Consider the following 26,621-nt stretch of genomic DNA (forward strand, 5'->3'; position numbering starts at 1 on the left):
TCACCCGTTCATACTCTGTCTCTCTCTGTCCCAAAAATAAATAAACGTTGAAAAAAAAAAATTTAAAAAAAAAAATAAATAAATAAATAAAGAGATTTAAGAACCTGTGAATATACTAAAAACCACTGAATGGTACACTTCAAATGGGTGAATCGTATGGTATGTGAATTAAATCTCACTAAAGCCGTTAAAAAAAAAAATTGAAACGGAAGTATCAACCAAAAGCAATGTGTAGATCTTGTTTGGGTTCTGATCTAAACAAAAGCAACTGAAAAAGACATTTTCATGGCAATCAGAAAACACTGAACTCAGACTGCATATATCAAATGATGATAAAGCAATGTCTGTTAACTTGGGGGTAATGGTACTGTGGTCATGTTTTTTAAAAGTCCATTTTCTGTCACAGACACGTAATGAAGCACATAATAAAATACTTATGGGTGAAATAAACACAATTTGCTTTAAAGCAGTCCAGGTAACAAAAACAAAGCGTAAGGGAGATAAAGAGAACAAGAAGGCCAGGATGTTGCCAACTCAGTGACACCTGTGGTTGGTGATACTATTATCTTTGCTTTTAGAGATGTTTGAAAATTTCCTTAATAAAAAGCAAAAAATAAAAGTGAGAAAGCACCTATCACAGAGATGCCTGTGGATCACTGTGGAGGGTCAGGAGGCATGCTTGAAAATTTCTGTAAACTGTTACAGAAGACTGATGGCTTTCAGAGAACATATTTGTGACCTGTACGTCAACCAAGTTACATCGATAAAAAAGATTGTGTGTGTTGGTGGCACTGGCGGGAAGAAGGAAAATATTTTACTTTTTATTTTAAGCACATATGATTTCTCTTTACAAGGATCATACATTACTCTTCAAACAAATACTTTTAATATGTTTTTTTAATGTTTTTTTTTTTTTTTTGAGAGAAAGAGTGGGCGCAAGTGGGGAAGGGGCAGAGAGAGAGAGATAGAGGATCCAAAGTGGGCTCTGCGCTGACAGCAGAAAACCCGACATGGAGCTTGAACTCATGAACCGTGAGACCATGAGCTGAGCCGAAGTCAGACGCTTAACCAACTGAGCCACCTAGGCGCCCCCCCAAAATAAATACTTAAAAAAAAAAAAGTTATTAACTTTGCCTCCATAATGCAGAATCTTTGCTGGTTTCATATAAAAATTTTTAAGACTCTTACCTGAGAAATGTTCTTGGAGGCCATTGTTTGCAAAAGGGCCCTCAAGGCACTACTTATGGCTTCTAGAAAGTCAACATGCTTAGCAAAATCTAAAACACAAAAGTGAAATACACATTTGTCTTTCTCTAAGACAAGTTACTTTGTAGGAAAAGAAACAATCAAAACACCGCATGTTAAATCTTAATATATGCTATTATAATTAACACTTTTGATATTGAGCCTGAATTTCCACAGTTCCTTGTGAGCTACATACTTGAGTTTGAAAAGACGTCCACAACTGAAATAATCATAACAAGGGAGCATTCTACGGATAGTCCTTGCCTTCCAGACACTGGATTTTCATTTGATCTCCTTCTTTAGCACGTGCTAAGCCTGAGCTAGCCTTCGTAGACGGAATTCAGCCTTTCACAGGTTGCCATCACGGTGCTAGGCAGAACTAGCATGGAGATGTCTCCCAAATCAGAGTACTTCCTCACCGACCTAAGTCCACTACGTAGTCAACAACTGTTCGTTTGCACAGGGCTAGGCCACTACACCTCCACGGCTTCAATGGTTTCTATGGTTTTGACTGACCCAACTTCCCCTTCCCATTCCTGCTCACTTTTACTCTTTTCTTACTGTCCCTTCTTCCGACACAGGACAAATGGAACAACAGCAACAAACAATTATGTTTACAGTTATACAGAAGGGTGTGGGTCACCCAGGCAGGCTAGCTCTCTAACGTCTTAGGTGGGAAGGGAAAGTGATGGATTTGCTGTGGTAGATTATACATTTTTTTTTTTACATTTATTTATTTTTGAGAGACAGAGAGAGACAGAGCACAAATGGGGGAGGGACAGAGAGAGGAGACACAGAATCCGAAGCAGGCTCTAGGCTCTGAGCTGTCAGCACAGAGCCTGACGCGGGGCTCAAACCCACAAACCGCAAGATCATGACCTGAGCTGAAGTCGGACGCTCAACCGACTGAGCCACCCAGGAGCCCCTGCTGTGGTAGATTATATATTAAATAGCCACAATGGTACTTCCATTTCTGCATGATCTTCCCAAGCCTTGCCACATCCCATAAAGATGTAAAATCTATTTCCCCTCCCCTTGAATCTGGGGGGGACTTTGTGACTTCTATAAGCAACAGGACACATGAACACGACAGGCTAGGTCGTGAAAGGCACCACGGCTTGCACCTGACTCACATGTGTTTGCTCTTTTTTCTCTTTCAACTCTTACCCTTGGAACCCAGCCACTATGTTATAAGGAAGCCTAGGTCATATGAAGAGGTCACCTATGGGTGTTCCGGCTGACAGCCCCTGAGCCAACTATCAACGTATGAGTGAACAAGACTTCAGAAGTTCTGCCTTCCAGTTTTCTGGCAGAAACCCTAGAGTTTCTCAACCCTAGCACCATGGACATTTTGGACCAAACAATTCTTTGGGGTCCCTTCTACACTGTAGGGTATAAGAGCAGCATCCCTGGCTTCTCCCCTCTAGATAACAGCAGCAACCCCCAAGTTATAAGAACAAAAAATACCTCCAGACATTGCCAAATGTTCCCTGTGGGGAAAAACTGCCCCTAGTTGAGAACCCCTGGCCTAGACATTGTGGAGTAGAGACAAACCATCTCTGACCTATAGAAACCCTGAGAAAAACTCATGAGTATTGTTTTAAGCCACAAAGTTTTGGGGTGCTTTGTTATATGGTAACAGATACCTTGGCTTTCTGCCTCCTGCTGCCTGGGGCCCTAGAAAGGTTCCAATGCCCTTTTCTGGACTGCCTGCATGAGAACGTGCCAGCTTCTGCACAGATTTGAATCAAATCTGCGTATTTTATTTTTTTGACCATCCTTTTCAGATATATATTACGTACTGAAGTAGGGAGTTCCTGTAAGTTTCACAGAACATACACTAAGCTTTAGGATCAGACAGACCTGGGATGGAATCCTGCCTTTGACTTTATATGACCTCTCATGTTGGCCTCTGGTCAAATGTTACCTCCTCGGAGAGGCCTTTCAACGTAAACCCATCTAATATGGCACCTGAACCAATTATGCTGTCATTTTTTCTTCCTAGATAAAATTACATTAAATCTCTGAGATTGTAAGTTCTGTGAGCACAGTGGTCTTGCTTATCTCATCCACGCCTGGATCCCTCAGACCTGGAGAGTGGAACATGGCATAAAGCGTTCAATAAATATAGCTAAAGAAATGAATGCCCCAGAAGGAGTTCCTCAACCTCTCTAAATCTCAGCTTCCTTATCAGGAGGGTGGGGTAATAAGGCCTCGCTCATACAGCCTAGCACCTAAAAGGCACTCAAAAATCGGTGTAAGGTCGTTACTAATAAAATTCAAAAAGTTGCCATACTGGCTCTGAAAAGTAAGTTATATTTATATTTGATTACAGCTATTAAGTGTAGCCCTAGACACTCATGAACTGCACATAAAACAATTAAACAACATTATGAAGAAATAACTCAATACAAACTAGAACACACTCGAAACAATTTTTTTCTATCTTCCATTCTAAGAAAAATAACCATTACTTTAGATTCAAAACACTAATCTAAACCACACTACTATTTTACATTATGTGCAATTTATACTTTCCCTAAATTAAGGATTATTATTTGGATGACTTTTATTTAATTCACATTTCTGGTCATTTATCCATTTTGGGAAAGGAATTTCAAACTACCCTGTCTTTCTGAGAAATTCCCAGTAAAAGGTCAACACATATGGTATTGTTGAAGAAATTAAGTAAAGGTCAATAGAAGTTAAACAAAAGAGGTGACTAAAATGTCTTTCCCCTCAACTTTGTTCGGCATGTAAGAATTTATAGCACATCTTAATGCAGGTAAATAATCAACTCACAAGTAATTAAGCAGCAAATTTTATTTAGGTGAATTGTTCAGACTGATTTTCAATTGCCTTCTTTCCCTCCCTCCCTGTCTTCCTTCCTTGAAAGTTTATTTGAGAGAGTGCGGGGGAGGGGCAGAAAGAGAGGGAGAGAGAATCCCAAGCAGGCCCTGTGCTGTCAGCACACAGCCTCATGTGGGGCTTGAACTCATGAACCGTGAAATCATGACCAGAGCTGAAGTTGGACGCTTAACTGACTAAGCCACCCAGGCACCCCCCAGAACCGTAGTTCAGCATTAAAAGTAAAGTAAGTTAAGGGCACCTGGGTGACTCAGTCAGTTGAGTGAGTGACTTCGGCCCAGGTCACAATCTTGCGGTTCATGAGTTCAAGCCCCACATCAGGCTCTGTACTGACAGCTCAGAGCTTGAGACCTACTTTGGATTCTGTGTCTCCCTCTCTCTCTGCCCTTCCCCCGCTTGCACACACTCTCTCTCAAAAATAAGTAAAAACATTTAAAATTTTTAAAAAAGTAAAATAAGTTAGGCAGAGTTGTATGATCCTCATATATTTAATGTTCAGAGATAATAACACAAGAAGTTAGAGACATTTAGCCCCATCCTCCACAAAATTCTCCAATAACAGTTTAAACCACCCACCTAAAACCCACAAGGTTATGTAACTTAATAAATCTCTGTTTAAAAGGAATTTTAGAATACCATCTCTAAATATAAGCAATTATCCTTTATCAAAAATTTCATTCTGATAAGAAAAGGTTATGTCAACAATACCCCTGAACTTGGAATTTACTTAAAGCGTTTAATTCTAGTTTCCTACAGTTCAGAAACTTCCCATTATTTTTCCAAGGCTGAACTTAGTCTCATTTTCCTGTGATCTTCCAGGTAATAAATGTGCAAGCATCAGGGACCACAAATAGCCAGCTGAACTGGGAGAAGCATACCTGTTTTCTGCACAGCAGAGGCACAGCATATGTGCACTTACTCAAGTGAAACAAACTCTTTCTGCTAGTTGGAGATGGGGCTTCCAGTACCTTGACTGGACTCTCACCGAAAAAATGGCTCAGAGGCAACACATGACAGTTTGTTCTGCCAGTGAGGCAGACAGGATCCCCTCCGGTTAGGCAGGTCTTAGAAGCAGTGATAGGCTTGGATAGGTCATGCTCCCCTGGGAGCATGGCTGTGTACAATCCCATTTGGCCCAGCTCCCTACAGGGCACCCATGTAAATGGGTGGATGGGAGAGGGCCTGAGCAACAGTAGCCCCCTCCCTCCCCTACCATGGGACATTCAGCTGGGCTGACAGGAGCCGCAATGTCAGCAAAAGTCAGATAAAATATCCCCCTCTCCAGTGACCACCCCCCCCAACACCATCCAAATCTCCGCCTGGTTCATAAGACTGGGAGACAAACACAAAGCTACAGCGGGGGCGCCTGGGTGGCTCATTCGGTTAAGCTTCCCACTCCTGATTTTGGCTCAGGTCATGACTCTCACGGCTCGTGAGTTCGAGCCCCACATTAGGCTCTGCACTGACAGCATGGAGCCTGCTCAGGATTTTCAGTGTCTGTCTCTCAAAAATAAACAAACATTGGGGGAAAAAAAAAAAAAAAAGCTACAGTTATCTGGCCACCTCACGCTGACAAGTCACTTCTGTAGCCAGAGCTTGCCCAGTCCTGTCCATATCGTGTGTTAGGTGTGGCTGGGCACAGTTTTCACATGATCGCACCGGTGAAAGAATGCACAGCCTGAGATCACTGGAAAATTACATCTGCTGACTAGCAAATGTTGGAAGGTCAGGAGAGACAGAATAACTATATACGGGTTTCTGAACATTTACTCAATTTTTAAAAATGGGGCGCCTGGGTGGCGCAGTCGGTTAAGCGTCCGACTTCAGCCAGGTCACGATCTCGCGGTCCGGGAGTTCGAGCCCCGCGTCAGGCTCTGGGCTGATGGCTCGGAGCCTGGAGCCTGTTTCTGATTCTGTGTCTCCCTCTCTCTCTGCCCCTCCCCCGTTCATGCTCTGTCTCTCTCTGTCCCAAAAATAAATAAACGTGGAAAAAAAAAAATTAAAAAAAAAAAAAAATGACGCAGAACTTCTGAAACATGCACTATTAAAAGCACAGCACCTCATATTAACTTGATGGAGTGCAAAATAGATGTCTAAAAGAACTGGGAATCGGGTGCCTGGCTGGCTCAATCAGAGTTGCAAATGACTCTTATCTCGGGGTTGAGTTTGAGCCCTATGTTGGATGGAGAGATTACTTAAAAATAAAATATTTAAAAATAATGATAATTTAAAAATCTTTAAAACAAAGAACTGGGGAGCAACTCTCGAATGAATGTTTATACAGACACTTGCATTTAGTCAAAATTGACCATGTTTTGATCTTTTAAGAGTTTCAACTTTTTTTTTTGAAGTCTTATTTATATAAGTGATCTCTACCCCCAACATGGGGCTCAAACTCATGACCCCAAATCAAGAGACACATGCTCCTCTGAGCCAGCCTGGTTCCCCTAAGAGTTTCAGCTCTTGACTTAATGATGTGTCTAAGAAGAGGAGAGATACATCAAATAAATACTTTACAATGAGATTTGTGAGTAATACACCAATGGTAACACAGCGAGGTTACATCTTATTTGGTGGTTAAATTCTAAGGTTAGTACAGAAAGCAAATATTATATATCTTCAAGTTTACCCTCAAAAACTCCCTAAAGACACTCTGAAATTGAGGATCTGAGAGCAGCAGATTCTTATCTCCCAAATTACTCTCACTATAGACATACATGTTAAGTAGGGCAATGTGGAGAATTTTCCTTTGCTACATAAAGTACTATTTTTCCCTCCCTCTCAGTCTCTCATTGTTTGTTTGGCTTGAGCTGCTATACTGTCATGTGACCAAGTCAAATGAGATTCTACTACCACAAACTATGAAAATCTGTTAGAAGAACATGCATTAACCCGTATACAGCTAAATAGTTAACTACATATGGCATCTCCCTAGGTCTCTATGTACAAATGAAATTGATCCATATTAGAGACCTTGGTAATACCTCTTACCATGCAAAGGTATTTGAAAATAGAAATGTGTTAGAAAAAAGCAGGGTACAGTATTGTTATCTGGTAGTCTACCATTTGCCTTAAGAACACATGTATATACTTTTTTTTCAAATCATATACATATTTGATATTGAGAATTTCTCTGGAAGAACACACAAGAAACTGGTAACAGTGATGGACTCTGGGAGAGGAACTGGGTGGTGTGAGGAAAAGGAGGGAGGCTCTCTGCTTTATGTCCTGTAGTAACTTGTGAATTCTGTGATACATGTATAGATTACCCAATCAAATATAAATCAATGATTTTATGTTTAAGAAGAAAAATGAAGAAAAATAAAGACTAAATAGGGTGGCTAGGTGGCTCACTCAGTTAAGCGTCCGACTCCTGATTTTGGCTCAGGTCATGATCCCAGGATTGTGGGATCAAGCCCTGGGTCGGGCTCTGCGCAGACAATATGGACCCGAGTGTTCTCTCTCACTCACTCTCGCTCTCTCTCTCCCTGCCCCTCTCTCCCTCTTGCTCTTTCTCTCTCAAATAAAAATAAAAAAAGAAAAAAAAATCTAAAAAAGAAAAAAAAAGAATGCTTAAAAAAAGAAAGAAAAAGAAAGACTAGAGAATTACCTGAATATCTTAATGGGGCTTAGTATTTACGGTATTTGTGATTCACCCTTATTGGCCTGACATAACTGGATGCAAGAAATCTTAATAATAAAACAAATACAACCCATAGACCAGCATATGGGCTGGACCCTATACCTCTGGCAACTATAAATATGACTCTTAGTGCTTGGGAAAGGTTTCTTCAGGTTGGATGACAAACACAGTACAATGCCAAAGTCCAAGTTCCTGGCCCTTCAAAATTCTGCTTGATCCAAACAGTCTTTTGCAATGAGGCCTAAATATTTACCTGGCTGCGAAAAAAGCAGCTGTGACAGATGTTGTGCAAGTGTCTGAAGAGCTGCGGCTCCCCCCAGATGGTCCACATCCAGGAGGGATACGAGACTCTGGAGACACACGAGGGCTCTGCACTGAATAGTGTTCATCCTGGAAAGGAAGCGAAAAAAATGCGGTCTGTTTCCCTAATGCGGTCTGTTATCCAACAGAATCCAGTATTAACTTTCCACCTAAGCTTCAGGCTCTGGCTGGGAATATCTGCAAGCAGAAGGTATATGGCTATTAACAAAGAATCTTAAGGTGAACTGTTTATCTACCTAATCAAATTGCTTGAGCACTCAGGGCTCGCGGCACAATTACTCACTTATGAGTCACAGGGAATCTGCTTTAGAAAAATTTTTATGCACAGCAGCATCTGAACTATTTTTAATTGTGAAATATGACATACATAAAGTGTTCAACACACATATAGAGTTTAATAGTTTATTCATATTTTATAAAGCAAACACTGCGCACCCAGATAATAAACACCGCCAGCACCCCCACAGCCCATCTACCCCTTCCCTATCACGCCCCACCTCTCTGACCCCTAAAGGTCACCACTATCCAGACTTTTATGGTAAACATTTCCTTGCTCTTCTTTATAGGTTTACCACCTACGTATGTCTCCTGAGACAAAACAGTTAAGTGTTACCAGGTTTTGAACTTTGTAAAAGTGGAATCACAGTGTGATTATTCTTTTGTGCCTTGCCTTCTTGCTCAATGTTCCAGTTCGGCTTTTTTTTTTTTTTTTTTTTTTTTTAGTGCTGTACATATTCTGCTGCATGATTATGTCAAAATTTATTTATCCATTCTGCTGCTGATAGACACTGAGGTTGTTGGCAGGTTGGGGCAACTACAAACCACACTTCCATGTACATTCTCATGGCTTAGTGCACATATGCACCCCTTTTTCTAGGGAATACACATAAGAATAGAACTCTTGAATCTGGGGGGAGTCAGCATCTTCTATTTAAAGGCCCATCGTTTCACATAATCACATAATAACAAATAGTTTTGAAAATAGAAAAGTTCTTACTTTCTAACCAAAGATTTCCAAGTGGGACTTCTAGAACATAGATCGACTGCAATGCTGTTTGGAAAGGCAGTTTTCTCAAAAATCTAGATTTAAAAGAAGGCAGTAAAGCAAAGGTTAAAGAGTAGTGTCATTTTACACAAGATCCCTTTTTCAAATCCCAACATGTTACCTCTACGTGAAATGGTCAGACATGGTGAGGACCTACTTACTGTTCCTCGTACTCCCGGTACCGTTAGTCCTAGCTTGCTTCCTGCCAGTTACCTACAGTGTGAGCAAACCTCTTTCCCATACACAGTGAATAGTTAGCCCTCCCCATGCTCCAGGATGAGGCTAGACTTAAAACAGACTACCTTCTTTGGGATGAGGTAGTTGGTGAAAGCGGTGTGAACCTCATGGGAGAGGCAGAGGGGAGAGAGCAACTGGCCACCACACTCGCTGAAGGAATTCTCCATAAATGCATCACTCTCATCGCTGCTAGAAAGCTCTTCCCACTCATCGTCGGAGGGATCTGGGAAGAGTGCGAACCACACATAATTGGAATATTTAAGAAAATCCTCATGGAAGCTGCCCTTTCAGTCCAGGGGGAGAATGTCTCAGTGTAAACTGGTGACAGGGGCGCCTGGGTGGCGCAGTCGGTTAAGCGTCCGACTTCAGCCAGGTCACGATCTCGCGGTCCGTGAGTTCGAGCCCCGCGTCAGGCTCTGGGCTGATGGCTCAGAGCCTGGAGCCTGTTTCCGATTCTGTGTCTCCCTCTCTCTCTGCCCCTCCCCCGTTCATGCTCTGTCTCTCTCTGTCCCAAAAATAAATAAATGTTGAAAAAAAAAAAAATTTAAACTGGTGACAAACCTTCACTGCAGCACATGTTGACGATAATTTCCAGAGCAGTCTGCTGAGCTGTCAACAATGCTATGGCCTCTCTCAGTTCCTTGTCAGTGGGCTTTAAAAAAAAAAAAAAAAAAAAAAAATCAACCAACCAATTCTCAATGTTTGGGAAAATATTTTCACATGGATGTCCTTAGTTAAAGCCTACTACATGATTTCTACCCTTGGACTAGAGCGCTTAGGGGATGGGGCAGCCAGAAGAAAAGTCCTAACGTGCTCAAGTACAAATAAGCATTATGATTCCTCTTGGCACTGTGCAGCAGGCCACTGATAACTGTGCTTCCATCTCTCTGGATGGCTGTTCTCTAAGTGTTGCTTAGTTAGCTGCAGAGAAGAGGTAAATATTCAGGAATTCTGAACTGAATTCACCCTGAAACTTAATCTAATGTGTTAAGAAGGAGCTCAGCCCACTAAGATTAAAACAAGAGCTCATTTCAGAGACCAGGCACTTATCCACAACAAACCTGCTTTTAGATGCTTACATGTCCTCTTGGAAAAGACTGCATTAACAAGAATTACTAACAAGCCCGTATACGCAGACAGGCTTGCTTCCTGGCTTTCTTTGAAGACCGCAATAAAGCATTTCTTTAAGACTGAAAAAAGGGGAGAACTTTTTTCCTCTGGAAATAATTAACATGAACTTATCAATTACTATTCTTAAAATGGGCTGTATAAATTTACATGACCTTAATTCTCAAGTTACCTATGAAAAGTGAAATAGCTACACTGATATTCCAGAGGAGTGCGTAAGCTAAAAATAACGTGTATTTCATTGTCTGAATGCTTCCCAAATTGAACAGGTTTCTAACTGCCTTCTCAATGCCTCTACAGTATTCTATTTAACAGATACACTATCATTTATTAAGGATTCCACTAATTTGGAATATTACAGGTTACTGGGATATGACATTTCCTCAGATTTACTGGGTCAAAAGGGACATCTACAGATCCTGTGACATGTTCCCATTTTCCCTCAAAAAGGTTCATACTGATTTACAATCTTCCACCGACTTCTTGTACAGTGATTTGACTGTAATTTTGAACCATGTTCAAAATTATTTATTTTTATTTTTTTAAAGTTTTATTTATGTAATCTTTACACCTGATGTGGGGCTCAAACCCACAACCCCGAGATCAAGAGTCACATGCTCCTCTGACTGAGCCAGCCAATGTTCAAAATTATTATTAAAGAATAATAAATAGGGGTGTCTGGCCAGCACAGTCGGTACGGCATACAGCTCTTGATCTCAGGGTTGTAAGTTCAAGCCCCACACTGGATGCAGAGGTTCCTTAAAGTGAAATCTGGGGCACCTGGGTGACCCAGTCAGTTAGACATCCAACTCATAGCTCTGGCTCAGGTCATGACCTCACGGTTCATGGGTTTGAGACCCTGCATCAGACTGATGGTGCAGAGCCTGCTTGGGATTCTGTCTCCCTCTCTCTCTGCCCCTCTCCCCAACTTGTGCTCTCTCTCTCAAAATAAAAAAAATTTTAAAAATAAGTATCTACAACAAAAACAAAATAGTAATAAATTTAAAATAAAAGATAATACATTTATTAATAATTATTTTAAAAGCAATGTGTTAATTTAAAACATGTAGCTTAGGAATCCCTCCATTTGTATTCCTTTTATCACTGGCAAGAATGTACATAAAAACTATTCCTATCTGCTGTGCATATGATGTTCAAGTAAACATTTATTAGAGTAGACTCAAAGTTAAGTAAGATATGTTGTTGCTGAGCTCCCATTCCCTTGAGATGTATGAAGATCTGACTCAGAAGAATCCTGAAATTAAGTTCTACTTCTTTATGTAATTCTCTTGCTCAGAACAGTTCCCTGCTTCTTACTGTCATCAAACTAACATAAAGAGCCAATCTAGATGAAATGTTATGACATCTGAGATTTGCTTCAAAATGTTCAGCACTGAGATGGGAGAGAAGGTGGGGAAATAGATGAAATAAAACAGACTATGATTTGATCACTGATAACTGTGGAAGCTGGGCGAGGGACTCCTCTATTTCTGCCTATGCTAAAACAACAACTTGGGCTGGTTCCTTCTCTACATATTTGTGGCCATACCTTCTTAAGTTAAATGATGTGATTAAAGGTTTTGATCCCGAAGGACTCCCGCACCAGCCACCGGGCAGTGAGAAAGACCAGAGCCGACAAGCATTACACTTTATATTCCTGGCACATACCAGCATGATGCCCAGCACCCTACTGGCACTTAAACACTGGCTGGCTGACCAGCGTGTTAACCATCCTGTCTACTCGGTTATGTTAATAGACTTTAAAAAACAAGTTTTGTTATGAGAAAACACTGCATTTTATAAGCACCAATGTTCTATTTTTAAATAATAGCTGGGAGAGTAAGTGCCTAAATAACAGTTAAATATCAACATTTTTTACACCATGGCACTTTCGTCTTGGTAGACATGGATCTCAGTCCCCACCTTCTCCCCCTAGGAGTCCCTTGGAAGCAAGGCTGAGGGTGCAGAACTCCAGGTTGCTGTTCTCCCGCTCCCCGGGAGGGGTTTCAGGTATTTCAGGGTTCCGACAGCCCACCTGTAATCTCGGCTTCTGCTGATGGGCATTTGTCGTGGTAAAACATGGTCTGTGTGCACCAGTTGGGATAAGGTCAGCGCAATACCACGGCTGCATAAGAGCCTCCAAGCCCTGATCTGTCACTTTCCCCAGATGGAAGCCACATATGTCCCAGATCCAGGACTGACCCTTCCCGTGACAACTGAACAGAAAAATGTTCCTAGGGTTCTTTATAAATACCCCTTTGCGAGGATAAGGCACACAGCTATGCCTTTGTCTATCTTGTTTTACTGGCTTTAAATTGTACTCAGACTACAGACAAAAAAGAAATCTGGGGTTCAAATATGTGCCTGCCTGCACCAAAAGGGGTGCCATGATTTTGAAGCGACTTTATAATTTGCAAGCAGCTCCAGGCTTCTCACTTTCATATTGGCCCCACAACTCACCACGCTGCTGTGTACCTAAGGGCTAGCCACGGGGGCGGGAGAGTAGCTCCAGCTACAACATTTTGACTTCGCTAAAATAGCACCGATCTGTGCTTTACAAGACTTTGTGAACCCAGGAAAGTAAGATACTGTTATATTTCTTTTCAGGTATATTCCATTTAGAGAATTTTTATTGGGCACCAACTTCTCAAAACTCTAAGACACTGACTAAAGACAGATCTCAGTTTCAGTTCACTTTATACAAATCGGGACAAGCCACATGCAGAACTGCAGAAAGTGTGAGGGAATGGAAATAGCACTCTCCCGGCACAGGCTTCATCATCCTCCTTCGGAATGAAGAAAGCCAGCAGCCTCACTGATCTCCCCTGCCTCCAGGCCCCCTAACGACACCAACCTGCTTTCGTCATGCTGTTCCTACCCCATCCTAGATAGTGAGGTGTTTTGTCCAAAAAGCCTGCTCTGACTACTTCTTCCTCTCCTCTCCCATCAGGGCCATAGATCTGGTGTGCCTCTCTATAAAACACTACTCCCTCAGAAATCTGTGCACAGCCCTATCACTGCTCCTGGCACGGCATATTATAATACATCCTAATTATGGGTCTGTCCTCCCAAGATGGAGAAGGTCCCTTAAGATGAAAATGTCTCGTCTTTCTAGCATCAGCATCTGGCACAGTGCCTGGCACACTGCAGGAGCACAGAAAATGTGCACCTGAATGAAGAAAGCCAACCTGCTGTCCACCCCGCTCTCCTCCTTGGGGGAAATGTTTTTCCAAGGTATGGCTCCATCTCTGCTGACCGGCTCCGCTGACATGCTCCCTGCACCTGAGTTTGCTCAACTTTACTCCGACACAAGCATGTCACAACCACCCATTCGGCAAACCCTAAAACCCATCAATTCTCATAAGCACCCAGCCTTCTCTGCCCAGCAGCAGCGGGCAAACAAGGGCTTGCTATTTTTAAGGATAAATACTAAAAAAGAGACAAGAATGCAAGGGGACGAGCCAAGCAAAGTAAAAATTCCTTTAGTTTGAAGACAGTCTTGCAGAATATGTAACAAAGAGGGGAGACACAGGAGTTAGGAAGGTGTCTGCATGCTATTTAAAGTGTTCTAAAAGGACGGGTCTATCCCCTCTTTGAAATATTCTGTATATAAAAGTTTAATTTTAGATAGGAGATTTCTTTTCCCCCTTTGGGAGTAGATTTATAATGTGACCATGAGAGTCGATGGGGAAAAAGGACTGATTTTTACTGGAGTTCACTTCATATTTAATTTTGCTGTAACATTTTTCTGCAAAGCTTTGGCGACCTATTAAAAGAAAACAGCTGTATTAATCCAGGATTGCAAGCATCAATCTGACTTACTGGAAGTAAATCTGAAAAGAAAGTTTTCCTTCTGACTTTTCCTTTATGAGGAATTTCTTCCATTTCATCGTCTTCAATCAGATGGTCACCATTGGCATTCTCTCGTATCTCCTCCGTCTCTGCTGCTGCTTTTAACCTTTGAGTTTCGGCCTCCTTCATTTGAATAACTATTTCACCAGCATCCACTTCCAACACTTCCGATAAGATCTTCAGTATGGCATTTATGATTTCTGCCTGACTCTTGGATGGAATAATGTCTTTTAGGTTCCAAACTGTTCCTGGGGGGAGGGGAGGGGGAGAAATGCACATAAGGAATCCCCTGTGAAAGCTTTTATTAAATCCAGTTTCCATGAGATTGGTTCTTTAAGCTCAGATGGGATTTCAAAAAATGTCAAACCCTCCTCCACCTCTGTTTAGTTTTTATTAAATGTCCACACACACAAAAAAAAGCTTTGCACAGAGGCAGCTCTCTTTGTTACCATCCTCCACAATCATCTCCCTTCCTTGGCACTCAATGCCTTTCTCTGATACACCACACAGCAACAGACCAAGAGAAGGCTGATCAGGTTTCACTTGAAATGACAAATTAAGTTGCCCACTCTCTTTCACCTTAACCTGAGCTGCCCTCCTAGGCAGCTTCTTATACTCCAGGAGTAGAATTAAATGTACTAAAATTCCAAGGTCTCATGGACAAACCAGAGAGCAGGTTCTACAGAACAGGAGCCACCTGTTACTCGTTAGTCAGTTAAAATAAAAATACTTCCTGGTACCTACCCAAAAGAAGTGAAAGCAGGGACTCGAACAGATATGTATATACCCATTACTCAACAGCCACAAACCCAAGTGCCCAACCATGGATGAATGGTTAAACAAAATGTGATAAATACATATAGTGGAATAGTAGTCAGCCTTAAAAAGGAAGGAAATTCTGACACATGTTACAACATCGATGAACTCAGAGGGCGTTATACTAAATGAAATTAGTCACAGTTGGTACAGCTTGTGACTTTTGATCTTGGAGTCATGAGTTTAAGTCCCATGTTGGGTGGAGAGCTCACTTTAAAAAAATATTTTTAATTTTTTTAAAATAATAAAACAGGGGGCCTGGGTGGCGCAGTCGGTTAAGCGTCCGACTTCAGCCAGGTCACGATCTCGCGGTCCGTGAGTTCGAGCACCACGTCGGGCTCTGGGCTGATGGCTCAGAGCCTGGAGCCTGTTTCAGATTCTGTGTCTCCCTCTCTCTCTGCCCCTCCCCCGTTCATGCTCTGTCTCTCTCTGTCCCAAAAATAAATAAACGTTGAAAAAAAAATTTAAAAAAAAAATTTTTTTTAATTTTTTTAAAATAATAAAACAGGGGGCCTGGGTGGCTCAGTCGGTTAAGCATCCGACTTGGGCTCAGGTCATGATCTCGCAGTTCGTGGGTTTGAGCCCCGTGTCAGGCTCTGTGCTGACAGCTCGGAGCCTGGAGCCTGCTTCTAATTCTGCATCTCCCTATCTCTCTGCTCCTCCTGTGTTCATGCTCTCTCTATCTCTCAAAAATAAACATTAAAAAAAATTTTTTTTAATAAAATAATAAATTAGCCAGCTTCAGAAAGAAAAATACTGTATAATTCTACTTATATGAGGCACCTAAAGAAGTCAAATTCATAGAAACAGAAAGTAGACGGGTGGTTGCTGGGGGCCAGGAGGAGGGGGAGATGGGGAGTTGTCCAATGTGTACAGAGCCTCACTTCTGCAAGATGAAAAGTCCTGGAGATTGGTTGCACAACAATGTTGAATGTACTTAACACTACTAAACTGCACACTTAAAAATGGTCAAGATGGTAAATTCTACCTTACATGTGATTTTTTTTAATGTTTATTTATTTATTTTGAGAGAGAGAAAAAGAAAGAGAGTGCATGAGCAGGAGAGGAACAAAGAGAGAGAGAGAGAGAGAGAGAGAGAGAGAGAGAAAGAATTCCAAGCAGGCTCCATGCTATCAGGAGCCCATGAACCATGAGATTATGACCTGAGCTGAAACCAAGAATCAGATGTTCAACCAACTGAGCCACCCAGGCACCCCTATGCATAACCTCTTGAATCTCCACTTAAATATTAAATTTTCAGAACAGACATATACCGGAAAGTCCTGATGTGGTGAAATGAACGAATGATTGAATTTTGGCCCCCATCTCTACCCATTACATATTACCAAAAAAGGACACTGTCGCAAAACGGCTAAATTTTACCTGCCACCAATGTCTTTAACAGAATGTAGTCCATGGAACTGACAGGAGAAAGCATTGCTGACTCCAGTACATGCAATGCTGGGGCAGTGAAAGAGTTCAGTAGCTCTGGGTTATCTTCAGTCACTGTCTGCAAACAATATGCTATAAAGATAAAAATTAAGAAACAAATGAATTCTGCTAGGGTAATTTATACCAATCTAACTCATCAGAAAATATCTGCATCTTTACAACTTCTTCAAACACAGGTAGCTTTTGTAAGATAGATACGCTTTACTTCAAGCATGATACATGCAAATGAGGCTCCTCGAAGATCAGTGAAAGACTTTTTTCTTTTTCTTAATTTCTAATTCTTTATACAATATACTTTCACAAAATACAATTTTAAAGGCTCTTAAATGTTGTGACAACATGGAATTGCTATGAACATTTACAAAAGTTTCTCCTCAATTTCTGTACTTACAGTGGACTGGTAGTAAACAGCCTGTGGACCAAACACCAGTACACAGACAACACTCTTAGCAGCTCCACTGTCAAGAACAAGCCCCAGGTTTGGGGTCATTCTGGCTTCCTTTAAATTTAGCATGACCTTAAAACTTAGGGCACTTATTTCTAGCAAAGCAATATTTCTTTAAGAAAAAAAGCATCTTAGGGGCACCTGGGTTGAGTTGAGTCGGTTGAGCGTCTGACTGTGGCTCAGGTCAGGATCTCACAGGTTGTGAGTTTGAGCCCTGCATCAATCAGGCTTTCGACTGTCAGCATAGAGCCTGGAGCCTGCCTCAGATCCTCTGTCCCCCTCTCTCTTTGCCCCTCCCCCTGCTCGCTCTCTATCAAAAATAAACAAACATTAAAAAAGACTTAAAAAATATTTTACATAAAAATATGAGTAAACTGAGAGATGGCTACAGTATTCATAGACATATGGTCATTTAGCACTTACTTCCTACCTTGTACTAAAACAAGATAATGGATTACAACTTGCAAATTAGAAATAATTAACTGCAAGTACCAAAGCAACTGGGATTGCCTGACGGGTTTGGCAGAAGAGACCTCTGAAGCACAAAGATGAAGCAAGCCCAAGTTTGTTTTTCTTAGTGTGTTCCAAACAAATCCATTTCTTTCAGGTCTCAAAATTTCAAAGCTGACCATACCCATCCAAATTAGTCAAAATATATGCTACTTCTGTGATCTAGTTTGGTTCCCAAAACACATTTGTATACGAATCCATAAATATGCATGTGTGTGTGTGCGTATATATATATATATATATATATACACATATGCCCAAATGTAATTTTTTTCACTAAGAGACTAACTAAATTCACTTTAGCAAAAGCCTAGAGAAACTATGGCTGCTACCATAAAGACAATACAAGAGCAAAGAAAGCCATATTAACATAAAGAAGTGTCTCAGAAGTTCACTTTACTTTTATGTGAACGTTGCTTGATTTTCAAACCAAAGTTACTTGACATTTGTTTAAAAAATCACGAATCTAGCTAAATGCGGAAATAAAACACTATTATACAATTCAAAATTATTTTATTCTGATCCATCTTTTAGAAGTTTATTAGAGAAAAAAATTTTTAAATAACTAAATCTACAAAAGATACAAAAACAGAAGTGAAGTTTTTCTTTTAAAAGCTATTAACTAGGGGTGCCTGGGTGGCTCAGTCGGTTGAGCGTCCGACTTCAGCTCAGGTCTCTCACAGTCTGTGGGTTCGAGCCCCACGTCAGGCTCTGTGCTGACAGCTCAGAGCCTGGAACCTGTTTCCACTCCTGTGTCTCCCTCTCTCTCTGCCCCTCCCCCAGTCTCACTTTGTCTCACTCTGTCTCTCAAAAATAAATAAATATTAAAAAAATTAAAAACATAAATAAAAGCTATTAGCTACCTTTTGTCAATTTCCCTCATTGTAAGAAAAACTGTCTTCTGAAATGAAAAGCCACCTACAAATTTCCTAGTTCAACTGTTTTTAAGATCCACATTTACTCATAAATCACCCTTCCACCAAAGATTCCATTTTGAGAAACTGATTTAAAAATTTTTCCCAGTATTATTGATTCCACTATTTTTTTTTTTCTGTTCTCTTAAAAGTATCCAGTAGAGACAAAAGAAGCATCACTAAGAGGAAACACACTTAGTCCACGCCAGGAGAAATGCATAATTAAATAAAAGGACAGCTGGATACCTGGTCATTATAATGGGTAGAAAAGAAATGCTTTGCATCAATTATTTCTCCACTGTCCCCAGAGTTCTGTTGAGCCACCCACCCTCCAATCTGTCTCCTGAAATGAATAAGGGATCCTCACTTTGGCTCTCTCACCCCCCAGAGAGAGAGTGAGGGAGCCAAGGCAGCTGAAGCTGCCAGCCTGGGCTTTCTCTGTCCCACAGAAGGGAAGCAGACCTATGTGAAATTTCAATCACTCACTTTCCTCTCTCAAAAAAAGCACAGGTTATCAGTGTTCTGCTGGGAGTATGAGATAGTGGTACAAGACATTTAAATAAGTCTAGATTCCAATTAACTTTGGTTCAAAGGCCTGGTAGTTGTGGGTTACTACTTCTCAGTAAATGGGACATAAAAGCTTCAAGACTTAATAAAGCCTTCTAAGAATGGTAATACACTAGAAACCGCACCTGCTCACATAATTGCCTTCCTCCCTTTCAGAGTGAAGAGCAGGAAAACTGTATGAGTAAGTAAAGTATTAATCATAGATTTTAAAAGATCCAAAACAAACAGAACTCAGTTACACATTTATATATAATGAGAAAAAAAATCACTCCTGTAGAATAAACATGCTATGTTGGAATAAAAATTTTTGAATAAGGCCATACATACTTAATAAATCATCACCTTTTCTTCACTTACCTACTGAAATAGCCAGGTCAACATTGGTGGAAAACCTACTTAAATACTTTAATACAATCTCCAAACACCCTTCTTTGTTGAATATAGATACTGCTCTACTACTGCATTCACTAAATTGAAGGGGGAAAAAAAAGTTTTACTATTCACATTTTAACATTAAGAAATCAACCACAGAAATTCATGAAAAGATAAATTAGGCTTTATAAACGAACTAAAGAACTGGAGTCAAGCACCCACCATTTTTATAGATGAAGAAACCAATGCCCATTCATATACACTGTACATAAACAAAACTGGCCATCCGTATTTTTATGTCTAACACACTAGGACATTTTAACCAATCTCTTTACCTGCATGCCAGTTTCCTTATAGGAGGCTAGAGCTGGAAAAGATCTTAGAAATCACTACCATTTACTTCTAATCCTCATTTCATACAGGAGGAAACCTAGGCCCCAAAAGATGGAGTGATCTATTCAAAGATCACACATTTTATTTGTGGTGGTTCCTTGGGTCCAGCCTACTGTTCCTTCCACTGTGTAACAGTAATAGTAAGATAAAGTGAGGATAAAAGGTCTCTATGCTTATAAAACAAAAAGCACAAATTTAAAAGAAAATAAAATTAATTTTATTCACTCCTTCTAGACTATTATAATCAGCAAGCAGAATTTGCAATCTGCAGAAGAGAAATTGCTATCATAAATATAGTTGAAGCTATACTATCTTTTAATAAAAAAATCAGAATTAATGTTAAGAATGTTATTAATAAATATAACTAAATATAATAAGTATAAAAGAAAGGTAATTTTAAAAGGGTATAAAAGAAAGGTAATTTTAATAATTTTATCCCTGTTTCTAGAGAAAAGTATCCCTCTGTTCATACCACATATACACATGATACAATAAAACAGCGGATCAGAGGTTAAACAGAGGTGACTAAATTACGAAATTCAATCTTGTTATCTAAAGATAAACTATTTTCTGCCTGACTCTCTGTCCATCTGTCTACCTACCTACCCCACCTAGTTACTACAGCACTGCTATGAGCCTACCCTCAAGATGGCCACAGCAGAATCAGATATAGTCAGGAATATAAGGCATACATGCATTAAGATAATTGTAAATATATACACACGTATACAACTTAAACATATAGGATTTAAAATCATGAAGCATAAGACAAAACTGTGAAAAGCTATAACAACTGGAAACGGTACTGTTAGGGCTCACAGGCATTCAGGAAAGAGACACTGTGGAGACTACTTTTTCAGGCTCTTTCCAAAGAAAAATTTTTAAAACTTCTAACAATTAAATAAGCTAAAGTTCCTGGGTACAGGAAATTGTAACCACCCACTTGCTCATTTCCTCAAATCTGATCTCTCCAATTTTCTGGTGGAACGCATCCACTAGTTTGAAATGAAATCATCGGCACGTTCAGACTGCTGTGTGGGCAGCTTTTCAGGATCCAACTTAATCCTGTTTTCTGAGATACATCTGTGCTTTTAGGTCAGAAGGTATCATTGCTGCTGACTAGAAAATAAGGAACTATGCGGGGCGCCTGGGTGGCGCAGTCGGTTAAGCGTCCGACTTCAGCCAGGTCACGATCTCGCGCTCCGTGAGCTCGAGCCCCGCGTCAGGCTCTGGGCTGATGGCTCGGAGCCTGGAGCCTGTTTCCGACTCTGTGTCTCCCTCTCTCTCTGCCCCTCCCCCGTTCATGCTCTGTCTCTCTCTGTCCCAAAAATAAATAAACGTTGGGAAAAAAAAATTTTTTTTTAAATAAAAAAAAATAAAAAATAAAAAATAAAAAAATAAATTAAAAAAAAAGAAAATAAGGAACTACGACACAATCGGGTTAGAAAGGTGGGACATAAACTAGGGTAGGAAAAAATAAGTCCAGGTAGTGTTTCTAGCCATTTCCATTCCTAAAAGCAAGTCCACACCACCCCGCCACTGCTGCAATCATGGAGAGCATGGCCTTCTTCCTACTGGGGCCCAGGGAGCTCTTCTCAGGCGTCGGCGGTCCTGTCAAATGGCAACTGCTAGGGTGGAGGAATAACGCACCAGCCAAGGTCTGTGGCTCCGTCTCGTTCCAGGTGCTAGACCGAAGCAGCTGCTGCACAGGGGCTTGACTAGCTTGAAGACAATGACCACTCAAGGGTATGCGGGCAGTGGAGGGTAACTGGGGTAGAGTACATGGTAATGGCCACGATTCCTCTTATTTCTGTCAGCAGCAATGATTGGAGAGAAGTCATAAAGCAAAAACAGAGACAGCGATGCTATGAGGAAAAGGGCTTGGGAGGCAGGGCTGATCTTAGATCGCCTAAGATCACAGGCCCACCAAGGAGAACAGAGCTCTCTCTACAGTTTTGCAGAATGAGCAGCAGCCTGAGCAGTGCTGAAGCAGGAGGCTGTGTTCGGAAAGCACCTTACCATATATTCCACAGCACATTCATGGCCTCATTGGCTATGTTCTCAATAGAATTTCTGTTCTGATCTTTTTTTTCCTGTGGAGACATCTCATTTGAATCCAGTCCGGCACTACACTGCAACCAAATATCATGATTAGTACCCTGGTTCAAAAGAATAATTAAACAAAAAGGCTAATGATAGTGAAGAACCACAAAAACTAAACATCAGAAATTATAGTGGTTAACGAGCTCATCAAATTCTCATAAGCAGTACCCTTCCCATAGTCCTGTTCCCTTCTGGCAAGAAATACAGACGAGAAAAGTTCACGATTCATTGTGCAAACTGGACACAAAGCATTTAACACTTTAAAATGTAGCATCAATACAAAGTATTTTATCTAATGCAATGAAGACAGTAAATCAGGCACAGAAAGGTAACACACAATAGGAGCTAACATCTACACAGGACCTTCTATGCACAAGGCACTACTCTAACCACTTTTACATTAGGTTATTTAATCCTGACCATAACCTGTGAGGCAGAGGATCTACTATCCCCAATCTTCTGCTACAAAAGGAAAACTGAGGTACGAGATTGCAGAAAGCGTAGCTTAATACACAGCAAAGCTGGGATTCAGATCCGTGTATTCTGGCTCCGAAGTCGGGGTAGGACTGCCCTGTAGCACAGCCCATGGCCCCCTCTAAAGCAGAGCTTCTCGGTCTCAGTACCGCTGACATTTTGGACTGGATGATTGTTTGTTGTGGGGTTCACATGTGCACTGCAGGATGTTAGCAGCATCCTTGGCCTCTACCCACTAGCCAACACCTCAAAAGTGTCTCCAGACGCTGACAAATGTCCCCGTGGGGAAAATCACCACCAGTTCAGAACCAATGCTCTGAACAGAATAAGATGAGATGCCTCTCATCAAAATTGGATATTCTTTATAAAGCCTTAAATAAAAGTTATGTATCAATACAGAATAGCGGACTAGAAGCAGCCTAGAGAGAGAGCGCGCCTTATTCCCTTCAACTACGTCATGCACTAAGGTTGGCGTGATGTTAAATTTGAAAACTTAATGTAGTCTTCATGGCAAATTCCTAGTCCGTGCCTCAGCTTTCTCATCTGTAAAACAGGAGTAACACCTTCCAAATAGGACTGCTGGAAGGATTAAATAACACATAAAACACCACCTGACACAAAAATGTAAAAAACTACTTTTATTTACAAAATTTAAGGTCTAAAGGAGTCAGTCTATAGTTTTAGAAAGGGCTTTTCGGGGCGCCTGGGTGGCTCAGTCGGTTGAGCATCCGACTTCGGCTCAGGTCATGATCTCACGGTCCGTGAGTTCGAGCCCCGCGTCAGGCTCTGTGCTGACCGCTCAGAGCCTGGAGCCTGTTTCAGATTCTGTGTCTCCCTCTCTCTCTGACCCTCCCCCGCTCATGCTCTGTCTCTCTCTGTCTCAAAAATAAACGTTAAAAAAAGAAAAAATTTAAAAAAAAAGTAAAAAACATTAAAAGTCTTTAAAAAAAATTTAAAAAATAATAATAAAAAAATAAAAAATAAATAAATAAAAAAAGAAAGGGCTTTTCCAACTAGCATATAAATAAAAAATAGTGGGGACAAAATAATGGAGACTGGTATAATGAGAAGAAATCTGTGTTTCTAGGAAAAGAAATAAAATGCTAAGTGCGTATACTAAAAGCTACAATTAAAAATTGCCATAAAGATACTTTTTAAACCACCTACCTCTTTCAGCAGTGCGACCAGAGGAGTCATGATATCCTTAGTCACCATGTCATCACAAACTTCAAAACCTCCACAAGCACTGAGATTTCTACACAAAAAGTTTAAAATAGGTTTTACTTTCTCAGAGCACACATCACAAAAACACTTTTAAGTTCTCAAATGTAATTTCTACCCATACTTAAGGTTTTCCAGATGACACTGCATATGATTTCTGTAAGATGCTACAGAACCAGGGGTGCCTGGGTGGCTCAGTTGGTTAAGCATCCGACTTCAGCTCAGGTCATGGTCTCACTGTCCGTGGGTTCGAGTCTCTCTTCAGGCTCTGTGCTGACAGCTCAGAGCCTGGAGCCTGCTTCGGATTCTTTGTTTCCCTCTGGCTCTCTCTATCCCTTTCCCGCACACACTCAGTCTCTCTCTCTCTCTCTCTTAAAAATAAACAAACATTAGGAAAAAAAAAAAGATGCCACAGAATCAATCCAAAGATTTCATCTGTTCTGATCCTTGTTTCACATGATGTAAACAAATGACTTTGTCATGTGACAACTTAATTTTCAAGTCTGAAACAATACACAGGTACATGGCTACAGGGGCAGTAAGAGAGAGAAGACTTTTCCTATTTAATGTGAACAAATCACAGCATGATCTTACATGAAAGGAACTTTTCTTGGGATCAAGACTTCCAAGGGCAGCAAGGGTGAGGCTGAAGGACAGCCCCTGAAGCAACCCAGGCTAAACTGAATTTTAATTGGGAAGCCACTGCTTGCTTGCCTTCTGAGTGCACAGCACTGTGCCAGGCACTGAAGACGGAGATGAATCAGAAGACGCCCCCACAACCTTCCAGGAGCTCTCAGTGTGCAGAAAACGCCCCCACAACCTTCCAGGAGCTCCCAGTGTACATATGCTGCAGGGAAAGAGTAGGGCTTCCTCCATGTGGTTTCCTCCAGTATGTGGCTAATCCCCATCCATCCCTTAGAGCTCACCTCAAACACCCCTCCCTTAGGGCTTTCTTTTCTGAACCCCCCAGTTACCTATCTATTTATCTATCTATCTATCTATCTATCTATCTATCTATCATATATAATGATTTATAACCAAATCATTATTTGGCTAATGCCTGCCTCAAAGCTGTAAGACAGAAGTCATATCTGTCTTGTTCACTAACACATGCCCACAGCCTAGCCCACTGCTTGGAGCACAGTGGATACACAAAATATACCTGCTAAAGCACCAAATGCAACATGATATAGACAGAGCTGCAAGAATCGCAAACACTACCTTCTACTCTTGCCCCCTCTACAGTCCATTCTCTGCACAGACACCAGAGTAGCCTTTTCAAAAGGTAAATTAGATCAGGCCACTCCTGCTCACCATAGGCCCTTTAGCCCTACACCACCGAGTCCCTGTCCATTTCTCCAACCTCATCTGTAATACCCACCCCTGCCCTGCAAAGCCACACTAAACTTCCTGTTCTTCAACCAGGCCAAGTCCTTTGCTGCCTCACTTCTTTGCTGTTTCCCTCCTTCGGGAATGCTTTTGCCCTGGATTTTCATGTCTGGCTCGGATGCATCAGATCAAGTGTCATCTACAGATCAGAACTTAAAGTAACTTCCCACCTCCAACTCATTATCCTCTTGTTTCTCTCCATAGCACTTCTCACTATCTAGTATTTCCTGTTTTACCTGTTTACTAGTCTCTTGTCTCATCAACACGGGTTCTGTGAAGGCAGGGATCTCAGCTCTCTTGCTCAATGTTCTGCCTGCTCAAACTCCCTGCACCCAGAACACGTGCCACATGCACTGGAAGAGCTCACAGAACCTCGGGACTCTGGGGGTTCCTGGAGAGGGAGCGATGTATGTTAGGCCTTGCGGGGAGGAGGATACGTGGCAGTTGGCTGCTTGCAGCTGGAGCAGCCAGCTGGACAGATGGAATGCGATTGGGGGAGAGGGGTGCGCTCCTCAGGGGTCTGCAGACTGAGTTCAAATCCCCCCTCTGCAAATGGGAGACCCTGGGCAGTTCTGGGTCTCCCGAGGTGCCGAAGGCAAGGGCATGGAGATAATCGACGGTGCGTGGCAAGCACACAGTGCTGGCCGGCCGCCGCGACCCCTCTCTCTCCCGGCTCACCTCAGCGCGCCGGCCGCCGTCTCCCTCACAGCCAGGCTGGGGTCCAGCAGCAGCGGCCCGAGGCGGCGCACGGCGTCCCGACGCGCCAGGCCCGGCAACGCAGGCCGCTGCTGCACCAGCCGGGCCAACCCCGCGCAGGCGCACTCGCGGACCTCGGCGCTCGGGTGCTGGAGCTGCGGGACAGGAGCAAGTGTCAGACGCAGCGCAGAGCGCAGACGCGGGGGCCGCGGCAGGGGCGCGCCGCGCTGCGCCAGGACTCCGCGCGAAGCCCGACCCTCGCAGCCCCGCGCGCCCCGGCTTCACCTTTTCTAGCAGCTCCGCCGCCGGCCCGTCGTCCTCCTCTCCCTCAGTCCCGTTCGCCGCCGCCTCGGCCTGACAGTCGCCCGTAGGAGAGAACTGAGGCCGCTTGAAGCGCTTCGTCCGGCTCTTGCCCATGCCGATGTGCGCTGGGAGAAAAGACCGAGAGAGGAGGGCAACAGCAGGACGGCAGAGGCTGCTGAGCTGGTGTCAGGGTCCTGCTGCCGAGGGGTTCTCGGCGCCACTGCTCTGCCGGGCCCGCTGACTGCCGGAGCCCACATGGAGAAGCAGTGCGCAAGCGCGCCGCGTGTCGGCGGGGAGGAGGCTGGCTCCGGGAGCGCGCAGGCGTAATGGTGGGGGTGGGGCCAGACCTGGGTTAGTAGCGGAGTCAGGGGTTTTTCCCCCCCGGGGAAGAAGGAGGCTGGGCTTTAATGGGATTACAGCCTCCCACGAGCCTAGTGACGTTTATTGTTACTGAACGTCGCCACACTCTTATTTCCATAATAACCAAAATGCGATTAAGGATACCTAACTTGCAAGGTTATTGTGAGGCTTACATAAAATTGTGTAAGGCGCCTAACACCAAACCTGACATATTTATTTTAGGTGCTCAAAATTATTAACCACGACTTTTTGTGTCCCCCAGGGCAT

The 26,621-nt window shown here is 42.2% G+C and overlaps 1 protein-coding gene across 3 annotated transcripts in view; it reads right to left on the bottom strand.

Moving 5' to 3' along the window:
* Positions 1 to 26,259, bottom strand: part of HEATR3 (HEAT repeat containing 3) — a 40,798-nt gene extending 14,539 nt beyond the window's left edge. Inside the window, exons 1-12 of one of the 3 annotated variants that reach the window (XM_030298139.1) lie at positions 25,977 to 26,259; positions 25,674 to 25,846; positions 23,553 to 23,640; positions 21,828 to 21,940; positions 19,401 to 19,510; positions 16,539 to 16,679; positions 14,310 to 14,587; positions 9,921 to 10,011; positions 9,425 to 9,582; positions 9,075 to 9,157; positions 8,010 to 8,146; positions 1,189 to 1,277 (exon numbers count right to left, since the gene is read on the bottom strand). In XM_030298139.1, coding sequence (XP_030153999.1) covers positions 1,189 to 1,277; positions 8,010 to 8,146; positions 9,075 to 9,157; positions 9,425 to 9,582; positions 9,921 to 10,011; positions 14,310 to 14,587; positions 16,539 to 16,679; positions 19,401 to 19,510; positions 21,828 to 21,940; positions 23,553 to 23,640; positions 25,674 to 25,846; positions 25,977 to 26,108 — 1,593 coding nt within the window. In that variant the 5' untranslated portion in view covers positions 26,109 to 26,259. Of the gene's footprint in view, positions 1 to 1,188; positions 1,278 to 8,009; positions 8,147 to 9,074; positions 9,158 to 9,424; positions 9,583 to 9,920; positions 10,012 to 14,309; positions 14,588 to 16,538; positions 16,680 to 19,400; positions 19,511 to 21,827; positions 21,941 to 23,552; positions 23,641 to 25,673; positions 25,847 to 25,976 lie in introns of those variants that run through there. The other 2 variants (XM_030298138.1, XM_030298140.1) reach the window with 2 other exon arrangements.
* Between the last annotated feature and the right edge of the window lie 362 nt (positions 26,260 to 26,621).

This window comes from Lynx canadensis, chromosome E2, assembly GCF_007474595.2.
Source record: "Lynx canadensis isolate LIC74 chromosome E2, mLynCan4.pri.v2, whole genome shotgun sequence".
In the NCBI taxonomy this organism is placed as follows: domain Eukaryota; kingdom Metazoa; phylum Chordata; class Mammalia; order Carnivora; family Felidae; genus Lynx; species Lynx canadensis.